Below are 21973 nucleotides of genomic sequence, written 5' to 3' on the forward strand. Positions count from 1 at the left end.
CCGCGTGTAACGCACAAGACGCTCAATTCACCTCAAATTTGCGTCATTCGCGTGAATTGGATGCGCGAATGAGGCGGAATCGCGTCTATCACACCGCAGGACCTCCAGACGCGCGTCAATTCGCCTTTCCATTGACTAAACATTGAAATCACTCGCTGCTGACGCTCTATTCGCGTTTGGTGTGAATGCAGCATAACACTTAAAATTCTCTTTAATACTTTCTTACTTGTACTCAAGTTAGGGTTGTGCCGATGACCGACATCACGATGGAGCGCGAGTGAAGAGTTGGGAAAAGAAACGAGATGTCCATGTCCATTGGGATAAAATGGACTGGGCCTATTGTTAAAATTCACGGAAAATCGAGTGACCAGATCCAGATTGCAGAGCAGAATGAAAAAGTGCTCTCTGACCATTATTTCCTTTCTAGGCTAAAAGCTTTGTGCTTCACTCCTGTGGTAGGCTAATAGTCATGTGCAAGTTGCAACAGCATTCACATACAAAACACTGGGTTAGTAAAATAACGAAATTATTTTTTTAAGAGTAGAAAATAGTATTTATGTAAAGAGATATATTTAAAAAAAAAAAAAGAGCTCAACTATTAAGTGGAAGGAACCTATTTTTTCCCCTCACGTGCAACCTAGCGGATGATTCATTATTTGGGTTAGTAAAAATAACGAAATGATAGTTTTAAGTAGAAAATAGTATTTATGTAAAGAGATATAGTATATTATCTACCTATTTACATAATTCCACCCCCCCTCCCAAACGACGATATCATCGACCATCACGATGTTTTACTGTAAACATCGTCAACTGCCAATTTAGGGGACATCGCCCAACCCTAACTCAAGTAAACCTTTGAATTACTTTTACTTGAGTAAAAGTAATAAAGTACTACATTTTTAATGTAATTAAGTATTAAATGATATTCAATATGAAACGTAGTGCAGTAAAAATTACAATATTATGTTTTGGAATGTTGTGAAGTAAAAGTTTTCCAAAAAAAATCCCACTGATTAAGTACATATACTTGAAGAATAAATCGATTTTAAATTATTTCTATCTTTTTTTAAATATATGCAAACAAAATCTAAATAGCTGATGGAATGCAGTAGGAGACCTTCAGTGCCAATGTGATTTGTACTGTGATGACATCATCACACCAAGCCACATCAAACCGTCAATACCAGGGGCTCTAATGCAGGCCAACGAACACATTTACTATCTAAATTAGGTTGGGCGGGAGGGCGGCAATAAAACTACCACCACCAAATCAAACAATATTAATTGCACTTAAGGTTGAAAGAAAACTCTGATCACTTGCATATTTGAGGCTGGGTGATGAAAGTCTCAAGTGTGCATGAGGTGCCAGGCGGCCATAATGATAAATCAGAATTGCAAAGAGAGACACAAGCAGCCAGTGATCAGACCCAAGAGAGAGCTCGTCTCCATAATGCCCTATTCAATCAATACAGGAACGCCCTTTACACGCTTCTATAAGAGATGGTCAACTATTCCTCCTCTCCACCCGACCATGATGCTTCCTGCTTTTCCTCTATAAGACTACCAAGGTCCAGATAAAGCTCTTTGTAGGCTTCCGAGAGCTGTGGGTCAATGACCTGATTCTCTTATAGCGTTATTTTGAAAATACCTCTTCTATAGGGGTGTAACGGTACACGTATTTGTACTGAACCGTTTCGGTACAGGGCTTCCGGTACGGTGCACGTGTACCGAATGCAATCTTTAACAGTTCACAGTCGGCTTGTTGTACACGTGGTACACTTCAATCCAAGTTCCCACACAAACATATTAAGTATTCAATCCATTTTATCAGGAAATTCAAACGATAAATGCTGTTTTGACGCTCTTTAATGTAACGTGACAGATCACATCAGTTCAAGCGGCGGTGCGAGTGAACGCGATCATCTCTTCCTAAAGAATAAACATGAATGAACATCTGAAGGTATGTTGAGGATACATTACAACTCACTGAAACATATCATATGTCATGTAATCGCTCAATCAGTGTTTCAACGGCAGAAAGACGTCAATAAAACAGCTGGTAAACAATGTCATGTACAGTAGCATCACATGTACCTCAGGGGCCTATACCATGAAGCCGGTTTAGCTGGCTAACCAGATATGTTTAAGCTTAGTTGGTGTCAATTCTGGGTTTTAGGTACAGTGGTTTGGCTTTTAGCAGTGTTCATCTCCATAGTAACTTGCGCTCCACGGCTAACCTCCTCCAGGGCAGGTTATGTTCTGGATAACACATCTCAAACTGAAATTAGACCAATCAGCTGTGAGCAAAGTGACGCACATCGGATGCAATAAAGTCACTCCCCCTGTTTCTACTCCAAATTAAAGGTCACTATAGCAAATGGTTTTTAAAGACTAAAGCGTCTGGCTTTTAGCACTGCTTGTTTATAATAATAATATTTTTGAATTATTTAGATATGATTTGTGTAATTATTATACCCTTAATATATATAAATATATTACACATTTTTCATTTTAGTTAATCAATCATTAATAGGCACTTGTTAAAATTAATATAAATAGCAGCCTATATAAAGGTCATACAAATAAGCTTTAAAATCAATAAATAAAACCATAAAAATTACAACATGTGAGCTTAAATGCTCAATTCTCTCTATATATGAACTATATGATATATATATATATGAACAGGGGTTTTCAAACTTTATGATGCCAAGGACCCCCAAATATGATAAACCTTTATGGGGGACCCCCTACCTAAAATCCATCTATATATTTTTATGTATGAAAAAAAAAACATTGTAAAGTGTTAGATAAATAGTAAGTATGACATTATAAATACACATTGTTTCCAAACTTAAATTGGCCATACTTAATGTTGGATGTATAAACCTGAAGAAGAACATTTTCAATAAAAAAATATTTGTATAAGCAACTTTCACAATAAATGTATGTAAGCAGTTTACCTACTGAGTTCAGAATACTGCCTTACAACCCCAGTGAGCATGATAAAGGGGACTATAGTGATACAAACTCACTAGAATGATACAAAGCAAACATACAGTATATAATTCTGGAGAGTATGTATACAGCAAGAAAGGAGAAAAACAGTTAGAATGTTCGGTAGACTTTATCCATTTTTGCTTTGTCTTTTTATTCTTTGAAATTTTCTGGGGACCACTTAGAACCTTCTGGAGGACCCCTGGGGGTCCCCGGACCCCAGTTTGAAAACCCCTGAACTAAACTAACTTCATAACTTTTACTTGCATTGACTTAGTAAGATTTTTCTTAAAGTTGTCCTTTATAGACAGCTTTTTTCTTCCTGCTGTGTAAATTTGTTTAAATTCTTAATATTTGTATTATTGTCAACTCAAAACTAATCTTGTAACCCTGAGTTTGTTAAACTACCATCATGGTATAGGCCCCAGGAGTCATTTACTGTCCACAGCTGTTAGTTCACTAGAGAAATCAACTCTTTCACTAAATATACACTATATTAGCATATATATTCATTATATTCTACTGAACCTGTTACTGATGTCTTGATTATTTAATGTATGTTTAAATAAATCTGTCACTGTGTATAAATTATTATATTTCAACGAATTGGAGAAAAAACATAATTTTATAATTAGATTTAGCAGTTAATGCAAAAACTGCCTTATGTGAAGTGTACATGTTTGCATACAAGTGTTGATTATTATATCTCAAAATAAAATAGCAACTGAATTTAGGCTAAGAGTTTGGGCTCTGTCCTTTAATATTATAGTAATGTGCAAGTAAGGGCTCCCTATATAATTTACAGCATTATCTTTAAGAAACTTTTAGTTATAATTGAATTAATTTAAGGGCAGACACAATTTGTTCAGTAAACCACTGTTTAAGAAAAAGAAAAAGAAATAAAAAAGCAATTTTATATTTCGTTTTCTCTCCCCTGCTGTACCGAACCTGTCCCGAACCATGACTTCAAAGCCGAGGTACGTACCGTAAAACCTAAAGTCTTAAGCCTTAAGATTAAGCAACCTTAACCTTTATATATTCAGTATATAAACTTTTGTCCTGTGGTACAGCCAATATGGAGAAACAGAAAAATGGAAGGACCTCAGCAGACCCTCGAGAGTGTGTCATGTCTAGATTAAAACAGAAATTCTCTCAGAATGTCCTTTATTATGGCAAGTCGAGTTTAGTTTATTTATATTGTAGCCATGAGGTGTGACTACCCCCAAAAAAGTTACCGTTATTTAGAACTTTTATTTGGAATGACAATGTATTCAAGATGTAAGGACAATATGCTTTGTACTTGTTGGTTACACCACATGACATTTCAGCACCATTAAACTATTTTTAATCTAGAATTTTCTTCTTTATCATGGACACTCTTATAGACTTCAAAGCATCCCAAATCTTGGGCCATTTGAAATTTATAGTGTTCTTAAAACACAGCTTGAATGTTCTTGAGACAAGTAAGTCCCAAGTAAGTAAAAGTTGGCGAAGCCCGGAAAATAAAGCAAGTAAGGCTAGAGTTGGGAGTTGGTTGGGCTGGTTTGTTTAGATACGGAACAGACGTTGGAGAGAGATTAGCTGCGGCTCACCTCCACTGGGAATCTCCTGCCATTGATGCTGTGCTCCGAGCCGTCGGAACCATTGCTCTGGCCCCAGTGGAACTCCACCTTCTCGGCTTTGAAGCGGCCCGGTAGCCCGGCTCCTCTCACAAAATAATCGTCCTTCAGGAAGATGGCCACTGTGAGGTGCAGAGAAAAGGAAAGAGGGTTAAATAGGGAGAAACAGAGAGATAAAGACCACATTCCTGGCATACACATTAAACAAACGCATTCCAAGCACAGACTGAAAATAGACGGGAGGACACTTCCTTTCAGTATTTAGGATTATTCATTTAGCTTCCTTAGAGACATGGGCTGAATATCATACACAATTCCTTTCTGCCGTTGCCCTCAGAAGGCCAGGTCTCAAATGAAGCCGTAATTTGGCTGAGAGAAGACATTTCCCCCTCACATCGTTTGAAATTGCTTTTTTGATTCCTTTTGTTATTTCGTAAAACAAGAGCCTTTAAAAAAGGGGGAGAACTGATAGAGAAAGCTCTTCCGTCTAAGAGCGTTTCGATTCACAAATTGGTCTTTTGCAACAGGACCGGACTTTAATTAATGGGTGCAACCTTAAATAGCACAGCCTTTGTTGGACAGATTTCTTTTTCTGATTGAATTTCAGAGTGATTTTTACCCGCCGCTTGCCACAAGAGACTTGTGTCCTATTTAAACGAACGGCTCCTCTGAAACCTCCCTTGTAATCTTAGCGAAACAGGCTAGTGTCCAACCTTTGAGATATTGAAGCAATCAACTGGTGGCAGTCTGAATCCGTCACCACAGCAACGAGGAGTGACTTGGAGGTGCCAGGGGCAAAACGCACGACACACTCTTGCACAAACGCACACTCTCAAGCCTGGGAAAAAACAACACCGCTCTCTGTCCTTCTCGCGACTCCTCTTTAAGTTGTTTGGTCTTTTGTTGATTTTTTGACGTAATCCGTCATGAGAGGGAGAATCGGTTTCATTAGTTATTCCGGCTTTGAGCTTCATGAGCTTTAACAAACAGGCAGGAATTAGACGGCTTAGCCAGCAGGACCTTGGAACGGCAGCTTGCGAAAACTAGGCCTCGTCTGCCAGCAAATCCTTGATCAATGCAAATGTTTCTTCAAGGTTCCAAGATCTCATGAATTTCTTAAGTATAATTTGGTGGGGGTCTGTCAGAAGCTTCTGTATTGGCCAGTACAGCAACACACATTCGCTCGCTCGCTCGCAAAAACACCTCTACACTCTCAGAAAAAAAGGTGCAGTGGAGGTACAATTTTGTTCCTTGGGGAACAAAACGTATAGCTGTACCTTTAAAGGTACACAACTGGTCCTTAGGGTACAATTATACCAAGTTCGGTCCTAGAGAGCCGCTGTCCTGCAGAGTTTGGCTCCAACCCTGAAAGACATCTATAGAAGCTCTTATTGAGAATTAACAGAGGTTTAGATGTCGATGTTTTATTGAAAAGGGTTGGTCACCATTGTGGGCAGTTTGACTCTTGGCTTTTTATGTGAGTTTGTGGTTTTTGTTACAGTGTTGACAAAACACAGAATCTGTTCAAATCAAAAGAAGCCATAAACAAAAATTGTCATGAAGAAAAATGTTTGACTAAACTCATCACTGACTAAAAATGTTAATAAATAATATTCACCAACAATACTTTCTTGCCACAGATCAGACATTCTGAATTTTGATTTTTAAATACATTCTAGGGGGGAAAAGTTTAGACGCACACAGATATCAAGAATCAGCATATGAATCTCAACAATGGTGACATACTTAATGCTGCAATGCATGCTGGGAGCCATGAGTTTTATACTGTGGTGGCTTAGTAGGGTTGGAGCTAAACTCTGCAGGACATCAGCTCTCTAGGACCGAACTTGCCTACCCCTGACTAACAGGTACAAAAACGTACCCTTAAAGGTACCACCCCAGTGACGGACACTTGTAAAATTTTGTACTCTTTTTTTTTTTGAGAGTGTATGTTCGGAAGAGCACACTGCTTTTACTTTTTCTGCAGTATATATCATGTATACTGTGCACAATAGGTGATATTTCAGTATGCATGAGACAGAACAGAGCACACTGAGTGAAATACTGTACCAAACAATGCACTGTACTTGACTTGATCTTCAATTTTGACTGCCTCTAGATAAGGCATCTTTACAGAAAATTGGATTAATAAACATTTGAATTTATCACTATATATTTTATATTAAATAATTTATTTATACTTTAATTGACTGCTTTGGTAACACTTTATAATAACGGTACGCTATGAAGCATTAGTTAAGCATTAGTAAATAGATAATTTATCATTTATAAAGCATTAATAGACATTAATAAGCAGTTTATAATATAAATACAGCTATAAATGCTTTATTCTTGATTTATAAGCATATGTATAAAGTGTTTAATAATTGTATTTTCATACTTTATTAAAGATCAGTTTATCATTTCTAATTTAAGTATTACATTATTTACAAACCAGTTATTTAGAGGTTGTCAGTGGTTCATAAGATCATTTAGAAAGTGTAAAGGATTAATAAACTATTTAAATATACATTTATACATATTATTTAGACATATAGTAATAGTTACCCAGTGTTAATAAATGCTTTATTAACATGTATTCCTACTATAATTCATGATTAATTCAGGTAGTTATAAAACATTTAGTAGTTATCAGTTAACTATTTCTGTGAGCTCATCTAAAGTGATGCCTCGTAAAGCTTTTACAAAGGAGATTTAAAGGCTCAGTTTTCTTCTGCATTGCTGTTCTCTAATGTTTTAAAGTTAATGCTGAGGTAGTTTTGACACTGCAAAATATTTTATTATATTATAATTTTTTTATACAAATTTTATTTGTTGTATTTTGGCACTCCTGTAATCCAGTGTTGGCACTGGTACATTTTTATTCAGCAATGTTTGATTTCAGATTGCAGAGGCTTAGTTTCATTTTACTGCACAGTTATGTTTTCTGGAGGTGTACAGGAATGTTATATTTCTATGACATTGAAGAGGGTTATTTTTCAAGTTACCAGTTGTACAGTTTCATTTTTTGCATTATGAAATAAATATTTCTATGTTTTGTATCACTCTGTGTTGTTTTTTGAAGAAAACCGAGCCATCAACTTTGTAAAAACTTTACAAGGCATAAATAGACCCCAATTTAGATGAGCTCACAGAAATAGTTAACTAACAACTAGTAAATGTTTTATAACTACCTGAATTAATCATGAATTACAGTAGGAATACATGTTAATAAAGCATTTATTAACACACTGCGTAACTATTACTATATTTCTAAATAACAAAATGTATAAATGTACATTTAAAAAGTTTATACATTTTTTACTTACACTTTCTAAATGATCAAATGAACCATTGCCAACTCTTAAATAACTAGTTTGTAAATAATGTAATACTTTATTTAGAAATGATAAATTGATCATTTATAAAGTATGAAAATACAATTATTAAACACATCATAGATATTCTTATAAATCAAGAATAAAGCATTTATAGCTGTATTTATAAACTGCTTATTAATGTATATTAATGCTTTATAAATAAGTAATTCACTATTTCCTAATGCTTAACTAATGCTTCATAGCGTGCAGTTATTATAAAGTGTTACCAATGCGTTTTATTAAATGAAATGACCGTCCAATACAATATTTGAAGATATTTTCTCAGGCATTTCCGCTGTAATTATTACAATGCTGCATGTATTTAAAACTTAGGATTGTTGATATATATAAAAAAAATAATTAACCACGATTCATTTTGTGATTGTAAAAGGATTCAAGATATGGTATTTTAAATAGAAAAAACAAAAAACATCTTGATTTATTTGTGTTTCAGCATTTATAATAAGTTATGTCTTTTTTTGTCTTTTTGTGGCCACCTTGTTAAGAACCACTAGTGTACACTATATACTGCACAGTACGCTAGTATTCCATGACGAAGACATCCAAGTAATTTTTTCTTCTTCTTCTTCTTCTCACACTTATTCCTTTTCAGGACATCCCTAATGAGTGTTTCGCTCAAGGTGAGAAGGTCAAGGGTCACTTGACGTCGTAGTCGTCCATAGAGAAGATGATTTAAAACATTGATTGAGTCATGCATAATTCAGAGGTGCCGGGTCTGTAGGTTTATTGTGCCGCCCTGTTCCAGGTGATTATTTCGCTGATAAAACACTCATGTGTCAGTTATAAATAGCAGAGCAGCTCTCCATTATTCATAGGACAACAGCGGGACATTTGTCTTCCTCTGCACGGATTATGTTAAGGAGGAAAATGCTGGGCAATTCGTGTCTGTGTTTACTTCCCCAATATGCGCCGCTGCAGTACGGCTTAATGGTGCAAGACTGTAGCAGGAAAACAGAATTCGGGTGTGAAAAGTTCAGGGGGGAGATCACATCGTAAAAGTTTGATAGAGCTTGAAAGTATAAGAGTTGAACACTTCCATTCAATGTAACCTATCATTTATAGAAATGGCACACGTTTCTTTAGTATCGACTCCAGCGTAATCTAAACCCTTTCCCTTTCCAATAATTGTCAGTCACTCTCAAGTCTCTAATAAAAATATTTAGAAAAATCTATAAAAATATATAGAATAATTCTAAAATTAGAGAAATATTTGTGAGTGATAACTTAAATATTGATCTTTGAGCAGTGCAAAGATCTTTGACCCAATGTTATGACCCATTTTAAACCCCATTCACGTTTCTCAAAATTGCCACCAATGGTCTCTACGATCAACTTAGCTCCCCATGCTTTAGAGGAATGCAGCCCAGGACATTCTGCCTTATATCTGATGCCATGACAGATCAATGTTCTCTTTCTTGATGAACTATCACAGACTGTCTTGCGTATTTACCAGTTTTGCCTGTGTTCTTCATCGAGGTCTTGTTGGACGACTCTGCATCAAACCCGTCCAGCGTGAGTTCCTGGTACTCCATCGAGACCTTAGTGTCTTGGTCGGCTATATTGATTGGCGATTGGTTTCTCTCCTGACACTCAGGAAAAGCTGCCGCCCACCCTGTATCTGGTCCGTACGTCCCTGCAGAAGAGAGAGACAGCAAATCAATGGATCATCATACTGCAAACAGAAGCCGAACAGCTCCCAGACTCACTTTATTCTTCATAAATGCCAGTCAAAACACACTAGAGATGTCCTGAGACGACCATCTTTGTCTGTCTCCAAAAAAAGAGAAAAAAAAAACGGAAAAGCTTGATGAACTGACAGAGCAGTCAAACTCTAATCCAAGACCTTTGAACCACACAGACTAAAGCAGACTTGATTTTTTTCAAATTCCGCTGAGAAGTTTACAAGCACTCAGTAGAGACAAATATGGAATCAGTTTTTGGAAGTAACCAGGAGCATTTTTTTACTGATAAATCCTTATTTGACAAGCCAGCTACCAAGCTAGCACATGCTAATGGAATGAGTTGTTCTATGATCTCCTGTTGTGTGTAGAGCTGGGTATTGACACCAATTTCACAATTCGATTCGATTTTGATTCACAAGCTTGCGATTCGATTCAATATAGAATATTTTGGATATATATCAAGTACAATACATGGCAAATTTTCTGAAGGAAAAAAAAAACTCTGAATAATGCTGTAAACTAAGGGAGTCAGTTAGCCTACTATAACATTGAAGGTAAAAATGAATTGATTTGTATACAAACATTAAATTACATTCAATTAGGCTTTTTTTAATAATAATAAAGTTATAATATCAACTTTACAATTACATAATCATATTTATACTCATATTTATATAACATTTCAATGGTGGCTGTCATAAAAACCTGCCAGATTTATTCAAACATGCATTAAATATTGAAGAACATTAAACATGATAATGAATAGCCTATGTAATATGGTGCATATATTTAGCAAAATGCTCCTCTCTAGAGTAAATTTTTCTAGCTGACTAACGAGTTTATGGACACTGGATATGGTTTTTCTGAGGTAAATGTGACGTTACATGACATTGTTTACAAGCTGTTTTATTCACACTATGGTTGAAACACTGATTGAGCGATTCCATGTGACATGATACAGATTTCAGTAAGTTGTACTGTATCTTTTAACACTTTCAGATCATTCATGTTTATTTTGCGCTGTAACTGGTATTAAAGCGGATGAGTTCACGTGGGCTCCACACTGCCGTTTCTGACAAAACGGTATTTATGCTTTCGAATTTTGGAATAAAATGGACATCATTTGAAATCTTAGACTTTGTTTCATATCAATAGTAATAAAGCATAAAGATTATTGCGATTTATTGGATGGGAGGTGCGCTACAATGTCCCGTTCATTCATCAACTGAAAACCGGATGACTCATCGATTCTTGGGATTTAAGAATTGATATTGTTTGGTAAAAATGAGAATCGATTCAAATCGAGAAATCAATATTATAATCAATATAATCAATATAACGGCATGCTGGGTAAATGTGATGTGTAAAAATATTCGGCGGCGTTCTTTTTATAATTGGTTCCTCCATTGCCACAATTTTACTTGTTAGAGAGTTTGAAAAAAGAGTTTGGAGGGGTTGGGGCACAATGGTCAGAGCCACTGATTTTGTCTGAACTATGAATGAAAAATAAAAAGCATTTTAGAATTCATATTTTCTCACAAAATTTTTAAAGTTAAATTTCTAGACTGATTACATTTTAGGTTACTCTGCACTCGTCAATGTCAAAATGATGGAGATGGCCAATCAAATCAAAGAAGGCGGTTCTTAATGTCACTGTCAGAACGCAACTAGAGTTTGAGGAAAGATATAAAGTAGATGTAAGTAAGACAACTGTTTTACAATAGAAATATTTAGCGACCAACAGTAATAGAGTATGTGTCACGATTCACCAGTGAGAGTGTCCTGATTACCACAAGAACACTGTGAATCCATCAAAGACTACATTACCCATAATCCTTTGCCCGGACTCATCAGCACTCATTGTTTACAACTGTGTCTCATTTACCTCATTACCTCTGCATATATCTAGCCTGTACATCCTGTCATTCACTGTGAGGTTTTGTATGTTGTTGTATTGCATCTCTGTGCATTTCCCTGGTTCTTGTCTCTTTGGATTTCTTGCCTGTTCTTGGATTAGCCTTTTAGCTTTTTTTCTCTAAATAATGTTGATATGGCAACTAGTAAATACACTAAGTTTCATCATGCTGGCATCTGTGGAAGGTTTTAAACCATGTGTGTTACAACTAACTCTGCGTTAGGTTTTGCCCCGCTCTCCCCTATAAGAAGACTAGTTAAATAATCTAGCCCAACATTACTGCTAACTTTGTATGCTACAGTTAATGCTAACAACAGTAAAAAAAAGAGTTAAACACTTTAGTAGTCACACTAATAACTTTATTAAATTTTTTAGCATTATGACAGTAGCTCAGCTGCTTTCAAAACAACGCTTCCAGTAACTAATTTTGTCCAAAAATCACAGCGTATTACAGTTTGAAAGCAGCTTCCCCAACATTGTGCGAAACTATCAGTGATCAATGCCACACAGTAGTCATCTTATACATAATAAAATAAAAGTATGAGCAGGCAATTTTACTTCAGCACACAAAATGAGACAAGCAAACAAGACAAGAATATTTTAAGAGTCCATTAAACCCTCTAGTACAGTTTAAAGCACCGCTTTGGCTTTGCTTACAGTTAAAGCCTGCCAAATCATAAATGCACCTTTCAGAGCAATAACCACATCCTGATGAGACACTACAGTGCCAGAGTGGGAGTATGCGAGTGTTCCTTCGCCTCTCAGACTTGGTGAGATGCGAGCAGCGGTCCACAAACAGCTAAACAGAAGGTCCATCCCTAATTGAAAGCAATCCTCAGCTACCGGCATTTAAGATGTATTTGTCGACAATTACCCCAGCCCTGCAAGCATCCGGGCCGATCCGAAATGCGTATTTCATCAAATTAGGATTCATCCTCCTCAGCCTCTGCCCTCACTGCAGCCTTGGGGCATATTGATTGGACAGGTCTGGATTTCATATGGAGCGGCAGAGTGCTATAGATCCGGGCAGCACTGCTGGGTAATGAAAGAGAGCGAGGACTTGCGTGTGAAGAGATTACTCACTCCTTAATGCAGCCCTAACAGGGTTAGAAAAACTGCACACGCAAACTTAATCCCAACCACACCTCAGGATACGCATCTCAGATGAGAAAAACAAAGGTCCAAGTACATAACCCTGCCTCTGAGCAGAAAAATAGAGATCGCTACTATTTCTTTTTTATTTGGTTTGCTGGGTTTATGGTTTTGTTTGTTCCATTAAATCATTGAGCTCTGTCCCGTTAACATTAGCATTTTAAAAAAATATATAGTATTAACCTGGTCCAAAATGTACTGTACGTAAATATGTGTAAGCAAATACATGAATGCAAACACTTCTAGTACGCAAATCTGACTTCACACGTTTTTAATAAACATTATTTTAATGACAGCTACCTTTTAAATGTTGATATTTAAAAAAAAAAGGAATTGGAGTAGAAATATAATTATGTGTGTGCTTTTTTTCTTGAGAAAAATTGACATTTACTGTACCTAATATATACTGTATGTACAAATGAGTCTACACTCTCTCTCAAAAAAAAAAGAGTACAAAATTGTACCTTTTCAGGTACAAGTGACCGTCACTGGTGTAGTACCCTTAAGGGTACGTTTTTGTACCCTATTATCTTCATGATCATTTTTGTTTATGGCTTCTTTTGATTTGAACAGATTCTGTGTTTTGTTAACACTGTAACAAAAACCACAAACTCACATAAAAAGCCAAGAGTCAAACTGCCCAACTAAATGAAACACTGATCACCATAATGCCATTTTCAATAAAACATCAACATCTAAACCTCTGTTAATTCTCAATAAGAGCTTCTATAGATGTCTTTCAGGGTTGGAGCCAAACTCTGCAGGACAGCGGCTCTCTAGGATCGAACTTGCCCTGCTCTAAGTAGACGAAAACTATGGTATAACTGTACCCTAAGGACCAATCGTTTACCTTTAAAGGTACAGTTATACGTTTTGTTACCCAAGGAACAAAATTGTGCCTCCACTGTATCTTTTTTTGAGAATGTACATCAAATTGCATTGAATCAAATTGTAAACTTGTGAAATGATTCGAATCCTGCAATTTGTGTCAATGCAAAGCCCTACTTGAAACATCAGGATCTATAGCATCTACTCTAAGGTCCATAGCAAGCATTAGCATAAATTGTCTTCTACAGTCAGCTGTCGCTTTCATGTCAACTACTAGTCAACTACTTAAACATGGAATCATTTGCTGAGCAAGCAAGTTAAATTGTAATAGAGGGGTGTGACGTCACTATGTAGGCCAACCGGCAGTTAGAATCACACTGGGTCCCAAAACAAAACCCAATAGGAGTTCCCCATAGGCTTTTGTGTTATCGCTAAAAACAAGCTCTCTGTGATCAACAAAAGTTTATGATACTTACACGTTTTGTTCATTAATATAATTATCACAGATGAACACAACTTTTAATAATTTTGAAGCCTAAATGCAGTCGCCATAAGTAAAAAGCTAAAGGTAGGCTATAAACGGACTACACAACGTCACCATCACCAGTCTTCCGACAACTCTTTCAGTTTCTCAAAACATTTTCCCAGAACGTTTGAGTTAATGCATAATGAGGCTGTAAAAGCGGACTGAGGTTACCTGTATAGAGGGATGACGTTTAATCTCCTCGACCGACTCATTTAGCCACTTAGCAACCATCTTTTTCAAGACACGTAACAGCTAAAAAAAAATCACACGTGGGGTAATACTGATGTATTTTATGTCGTTGAATAAAATGTGAACTTGTCTTGAGCTTGTGTTCACCACAGACCTTATTTCAGCCATTTAACCAAAACCCTTTGACTTCGGGACGAAGGAAGCGGAAGTGCTAAAATCGCTTCCTTGTTTTGGCCTACAAAGGTATGTCACACCTGCACCACTCTATACATTATCTATACACCACTCAACACATTAACAAATCTGGTTTAATGACACAGACCTTTGTAGGTATCTCTATCACCCCCCTGAGTACTGGAGTTGCTACCACATTAGCACAAGACTATACACTCACCTAAAGGATTATTAGGAACACCTGTTCAATTTCTCATTAATGCAATTATCTAATCAACCAATCACATGGCAGTTGCTTCAATGCATTTAGGGGTGTGGCCCTGGTCAAGACAATCTCCTGAACTCCAAACAGAATGTCAGAATGGGAAAGAAAGGTGATTTTAGCAATTTTGATCGTGGCATGGTTGTTGGTGGCAGACGGGCCGGTCTGAGTATTTCCCAATCTGCTCAGTTACTGGGATTTTCACACACAACCATTTCTAGGGTTTACAAAGAATGGTGTGAAAAGGGAAAAACATCCAGTATGCGGCAGTCCTGTGGGCGAAAATGCCTTGTTGATGCTAGAGGTCAGAGGAGAATGGGCCGACTGATTCAAGCTGATAGAAGAGCAACTTTGACTGAAATAACCACTCGTTACAACCGAGGTATGCAGCAAAGCATTTGTGAATCCACAACACGCACAACCTTGAGGCGGATGGGCTACAACAGCAGAAGACCCCACCGGGTACCACTCATCTCCACTACAAATAGGAAAAAGAGGCTACAATTTGCAAAAGCTCACCAAAATTGGACAGTTGAAGACTGGAAAAATGTTGCCTGGTCTTATGAGTCTCGATTTCTGTTGAGATATTAAGATGGTAGAGTCAGAATTTGGCGTAAACAGAATGAGAACATGGATCCATCATGGCTTGTTACCACTGTGCAGGCTAGTGGTGGTGGTGTAATGGAGTGGGGGATGTTTTCTTGGCACACTTTAGGCCCCTTAGTGCCAATTGGGCATCGTTTAAATGCCACGGCCTACCTGAGCATTGTTTCTGACCATGTCCATCCCTTTAAGACCACCATGTTCCCATCCTCTGATGGCTACTTCCAGCAGGATAATGCACCATGTCACAAAGCTCCAATCATTTCAAATTGGTTTCTTGAACATGACAATGAGTTCACTGGACTAAAATGGCCCCCACAGTCACCAGATCTCAACCCAATAGAGCATCTTTGGGATGTGGTGGAACGGGAGTTTCGTGCCCTGGATGTGCATCCCACAAATCTCCATCAACTGCAAGATGCTATCCTATCAATATGGGCCAACATTTCTAAAGAATGCTTTAAGCACCTTGTTGAATCAATGCCACGTAGAATTAAGGCAGTTCTGAAGGCGAAACGGGGTCAAACACAGCATTAGTATGGTGTTCCTAATAATCCTTTAGATGAGTTTATATTATGTACAATAGGATCAAATTTTTCAATTCCACGACCATCATGTGCATTTTTTTGTTTGTTTCCTTATGTTGATAGGAGTTTGTGCAACTGTCTATCAACTTAACCTGCAATTAATTCAGCCCTTCGTCTCTTTTAGTAAAAACACACAGTGGCTGGTACAGTACATGGAAAGCTATTCTTGCGAGGACAGAGGCGAAGGTTCAACCTATTCCATCATTAAATAGTTGTGAGAGATCTCAGCCTCCTTCTGTTTTGATTTACCCTCCATTCCTCCCTCCAGACAGAAAGAGAGGGAGCACAGACCAGGTGTCAAATCAACATTTCATTCACCTCTGACCCCTTTCTCGGCTCAATCAATACTGCCTCTGTTCACCGTTTCCTTCTTCTTCTTTTCTTACTTTGTTGAGAGAGAGAGAGAGAAAGAAAGAGAGTGAGAGAGGCTGATGGATCTCCTAAAATGAGATTACGTTTTGAGGAAAAAGACGCAAAACACACAACCACTCTAACCATTGATTCTCTCAATGTTTAAAAAGATAGCTCGCCTGAAATGAAAAATCTGTCTTCTTATGCCTTATGTCTATCAAAACCTGTTTGTCTTTCTGGAAATATATCTTATATATCTAATATATATCTTATAAAATATATTTTGCAGAATGTCCAAGCTGCTCTCATTGAATGGAATAATAATTTTTTTTTTCTTCTTTTAATTAAGATTGTTTTTCTTCAGTATTACAACAGGCCATTTTTGGCTATACAGTATATCACCAATAATGATGTGAAGTTATTAAACGTAATTGCGGGAGGAGTACGTCCATCTAAACTTTCAATTAATATCAAGGTATAAAACCAGCCTCTTACCACTGTTTGTTATTTTTTCGGTATGCCTTCTCTTCCCCTTCTCCTTCCTTTTTGCCAGACAGCAAGCCAAATATGTTTACCATTTACGCTAAGATTTTATGGGCTCATGAACTCGTGAATTTATTTTAAAGGGTGCATTCAAGTCTCTATCCCCCGGTTTCACAGACAATGCTTAAGCTAGTCCTAGACTAAAATGCATGTTTGAGCTGTTTTAACTGAAAAAAAACTTGCACTGACAAATCTTAAAATATGTCAGTGGCATTGTTTTGTCTCAAGATGCACACCAGTAATGTTTTTTTCTTGGACACATTTATAAAAGTTACTTAAATGTCCTAATTGAACTAAGGACTAATCCTGGCTTAGTCTAAGCCCTGTCTGTGAAACCGGGCCTATATGTATTGCATTTGACTGTATTTTTGAATAAATCAATAGATTAAAAAATACCCTTATGTCATTGAGACATAAACAAATTCTGTATATTATTTGAACCAAAAAAAAAAAAGATTTATAAAATGAAGAGAAGGCAGACTAGAGTGAGCTTCTTTCCCGCCCTCTGGTCCCTTTCAGAACCCTTCCGAAACAAGACGTGCCACTCAAAAATTCCTCTGACAAGTACAACCATGCCCTCATCAAAATGTGTCAAAGGGAGACATTGAAAGCAAAAGTCCTTTTCCGCAAATGCTGCTGTTCTCATGCATATTTCACCAGGAACTGTCTCCAAATCTCCAGAGAGCTGACGTGATTTAACAGAGAATCTTGAGTGTAAATATACCTAAATGATGCATTTGCCCCCCCAGAGACAATGTGCTTTTCACTCAATTAGCAACAATTCTCTCCACAGCTGTGTAATGTACTGACCTCGGACCGTTCACAATGCAGAACAGACCGTACTGATGCAGAAAAAGTGAGGGCAACGGTGAATTTTTGATTTGAACAAAAGTGTGTTTGAAGATTATTTACATTATGTGTGCCCAATATCAACATTATGGTTCGATAAACAAACATGCCATTTGGAAGGTGGTGGCAATTTGGATGGGCAAGAGAGATAGAGAGAAAGAGAGAGACAAACAACGGAAAAACATCTTGAAAATTCTCCTGTGGCTTCTCTTAGGGTTTCTGACGTGTCTATGATATGTCACACTAAGCCTGTCTCTCAGCTGCAGGTGCATTAGTGATGGGTCATAAACACAGAGACACATGGGTCTGTGGTGTTTCTGGATTTACCCGGCTTGACTCTATCAGACAGTGTGACTGCCAGTGAAAGCTGAGAAAGAAAGCTTTCTTATTCCCTCTCCACTACAGTACTCTCACACACACTGAACCCTTATGGAGATGACAGTATAAGTGGGCATCTAGATTAAAACAGCAAATTACATGCAGGAAAATATTTTAGGGTGCTTTTTTAATAATAATAATAGCAAAAACAACAACAACAACAACTAGATTTCCAATGTAATACTTTAGAACAATCTTGATTATTGCATTCACATTATTGCTATTTTAAAAGATATTGATACTTTTATCCAGCAAGGATGCAATCAATTGATCAAAAAATGACAGTAAAGATATTTATTATGCTAAAAATATTTATGTTTCAAATAAAAAATATAAAAAATAATGTTTAAACTTTCCGTTCATTAAAGACGGACGGACGGACGGACGGACAGACAGACAGACAGACGGACAGATAGATAGACAGATAGACGGACAGACAGATAAAAGATAGATAGACGGACAGACAGACAGACAGACGGAAAGATAGAAAGATAGACAGACAGACGGAAAGATAGATAGACAGACAGACACACGGACGGACGGACAGATAGATGGATAGATAGACAGACAGACACACGGACGGACGGACAGATAGATGGATAGATAGATAGATAGATAGATAGATAGACAGACAGACAGACAGACAGACAGACAGACAGACAGACAGACAGACAGACAGACAGACAGATAGATAGATAGATAGATAGATAGATAGATAGATAGATAGATAGACAGACAGACAGACAGACAGACAGACAGACAGACAGACAGACAGACAGACAGACAGACAGACAGACAGACAGACAGACAGACAGACAGACAGACAGACAGACAGACAGACAGACAGACAGACAGACAGACAGACAGACAGATAGATGATAGATAGATAGATAGATAGATAGATAGATAGATAGATAGATAGATAGATAGATAGATAGATAGATAGATAGATAGATAGATAGATGATAGATAGATAGATAGATAGATAGATAGATAGATAGATAGATAGATAGATAGATAGATAGATAGATAGATAGATAGATAGATAGATAGATAGATAGATAGATAGATAGACAGAAAGACGGATAGATAGATAAATAGACAGACAGACGGACGGATAGATAGACAGATAGACGGACAGACAGATGGAAAGATATATAGACAGACAGACAGACAGACAGACAGACAGACAGACAGACAGACAGACATAGATAGATAGATAGATAGATAGATAGATAGATAGATAGATAGATAGATAGATAGATAGATAGATAGATAGATAGATAGATAGATAGATAGATAGATAGATAGATAGATAGATAGATAGATAGATAGATAGATAGATAGACGGACGGATAGATAGATAGATAGACGAACAGACAGACGGAAAGATCGATCGATAGATTGAGATAGATAGATAGATAGATAGATAGATAGATAGATAGATAGATAGATAGATAGATAGATAGATAGATAGATAGATAGATAGATAGATAGATAGATAGATAGATAGATAGATAGATAGATAGATAGATACATAGATAGATAGATAGACAGATAGACGGACAGACAGACAGACGGACAGATAGATAAATAGACAGATAGACGGACAGACAGATGAAGATAGATAGATAGATAGATAGATAGATAGATAGATAGATAGATAGATAGATAGATAGATAGATAGATAGATAGATAGATAGATAGATAGATAGATAGATAGATAGATAGATAGATAGATAGATAGATAGACAGACATACGGATAGATAGATAAATAGACAGACAGACAGACAGACAGACAGACAGACAGACAGACAGACAGACAGACAGACAGACAGACAGACAGACAGACAGACAGACAGACAGACAGACAGACAGACAGACAGACAGACAGACAGACAGACAGACAGACAGACAGACAGACAGACAGACAGATAGATAGATAGATAGATAGATAGATAGATAGATAGATAGATAGATAGATAGATAGATAGATAGATAGATAGATAGATAGATAGATAGATAGATAGATAGATAGATAGACCTTTATAGAACCCAAGGGGAAGGCCATTTGAGTAACGAATCATGGTTTGCATTGGTCTGTTTATCGTCCTCCATAATGCACTGGAGCCTATTAAAGAGGTGCTTCCTCTGACACAACTTCTACTTTCTTTAATTAGATCAATGATTGCGCTTAATTACTCAGATCTACTTAGCTCTGTGGCATCAGCACCAAAGCGATCAAAGCTGAGAAAGAGAGAGACCTGCATCGAGAAACTGAATTGTAGGCCTGTCATCGTCTCCACAGGGGCCTGCATTAGCATAACGTGCATTACCAATTTTGACAAATAAAAGCTCTTTTGGGAAAACAAACCAGAAAAATAATTACGAATCAAGTGGCGTAAACATAGGCGAGTGGCGCTGACACTTTGAAAGTCTTTGATCCGTGTGAGATGAATCCCAAAGCAAATTCTTAGGAACAAACAAAAAAAAGAGGATAGGTTTAAGATTGCAGTAGCCACATGCTAACAGCTAATGAGTGAAGTGTCTATGCTGATGCCTCTCTGAATGACTGGTTTGTGCATCTTTTATGCGATGAGAGCTGTTACTAGCGATATTGTACTCCAGAGAGCTCAATTTGACTGCGTAAATACAGTCAATCTTTCTCCCTCTGAAACCAGTCACCTTGGTTCGGATGGGTGCTGCGTGGTGTTAGCGTTTGGCTGTTTGAAGTGCAGAGGTGGACAGGCTAAAAGTAGCTTGTCTGGCAGAATGTTGCGTTGTGTTAATTAGATGTGGCGTGTGTTTATGTTTGTGTGTGAGTGTGTATGTGTCCAGGCAGGAAGAGAACGCTGGCTGTAAACCCAGTGGGACTCAATACCCATGAGCAAAAGCTGTCAAGAGCGACTGGAGATCCACACGCTGTCAGAGAACATTTCCCACAATAGACTCAACAGGCACACACACATAAACAAAGAAAAATAGACACATTCTCAAAGAGTCGCATATATTTCCACAGAGTTCTAGCTCATGAAAAGACAGGTTTATTTCACACCTCGCACAAACTTTATGTCGTCTTTGTGTCATCCACACCCCTGTTACAATTGTATTATGGGTACACAGGGATGCCTATATTACATTCTACTCAATGTCTGCGGCCCAATTTGCATGCTATCCATCCTGAATTACATGCGATATTGGAATTAGCATGTCCCAGATCATAATACGTAGGAAATAGCATGCCCAAAGTACCCAGATGGTATGCTATTATTGGATTTTCTGAAGAGTTTTTTGGATAATATTTCCCACAACCCCTTACGCAACAGAAGAGAAGGAGTGATGGCTCTCTGCTGACTCTGCTAAAAAAGTGTGAAGGATACAAAGGTGAAGCTGCCACGGCAGGTTTAACAAAGCAATACAACTCTGTTACATTGATTTCACTTAATTAATTAATGCACAATGCACATAAATGCTAATAAATAGTTACAATTAGAAATCATCCGGATCTGGTTCCGGTTCTGCCTAAAGATTCAGTTTCCGAAAATGCACAATACTAGGGTTGGGTACACTCTCTCTCTCAAAAAAAAAAAAGAGTACAAAATTGTACCCTTTAAGGTACAATTGGCCGTCACTGGGGTGATAGTTACTTTAGAGAGCTGATGTCCTGCAGAGTTTAGCTCCAACCCTACAAAGCCACCACAGTATAAAACTCATGACTCCCAGCATGCATTGCAGCATTAAGTATGTCACCATTGTTGAGATTCATATGCTGATTCTTGATATCTGTGTGCGTCTATACCAAGCGGCAACCTCCCGCAGTTTCTCTTGAAGCCAATACGGAAGTGCCTTAAACTGCAATTCATCGACTGGCCACTAGAGACAGACTCCAGAAGGAGCAGAATCTCATTGAGCC

The 21973-nt window shown here is 37.4% G+C and overlaps 1 protein-coding gene across 1 annotated transcript in view; it reads right to left on the reverse strand.

The window, feature by feature from the left end:
- ptprga (protein tyrosine phosphatase receptor type Ga) overlaps positions 1-21973 on the reverse strand; it is a 427225-nt gene that overhangs the window by 175786 nt on the left and 229466 nt on the right. The window contains exons 3-4 of the mRNA XM_079844385.1: positions 9471-9653; positions 4593-4741 (exon numbers count right to left, since the gene is read on the reverse strand). Of these exons, the coding sequence (XP_079700511.1) occupies positions 4593-4741; positions 9471-9653 (332 nt within the window). The remainder of the gene's footprint in view (positions 1-4592; positions 4742-9470; positions 9654-21973) is intronic.

The sequence above is a fragment of the Gobio gobio genome (assembly GCF_949357685.1).
Source record: "Gobio gobio genome assembly, chromosome: 19".
Lineage (NCBI taxonomy): Eukaryota > Metazoa > Chordata > Actinopteri > Cypriniformes > Gobionidae > Gobio > Gobio gobio.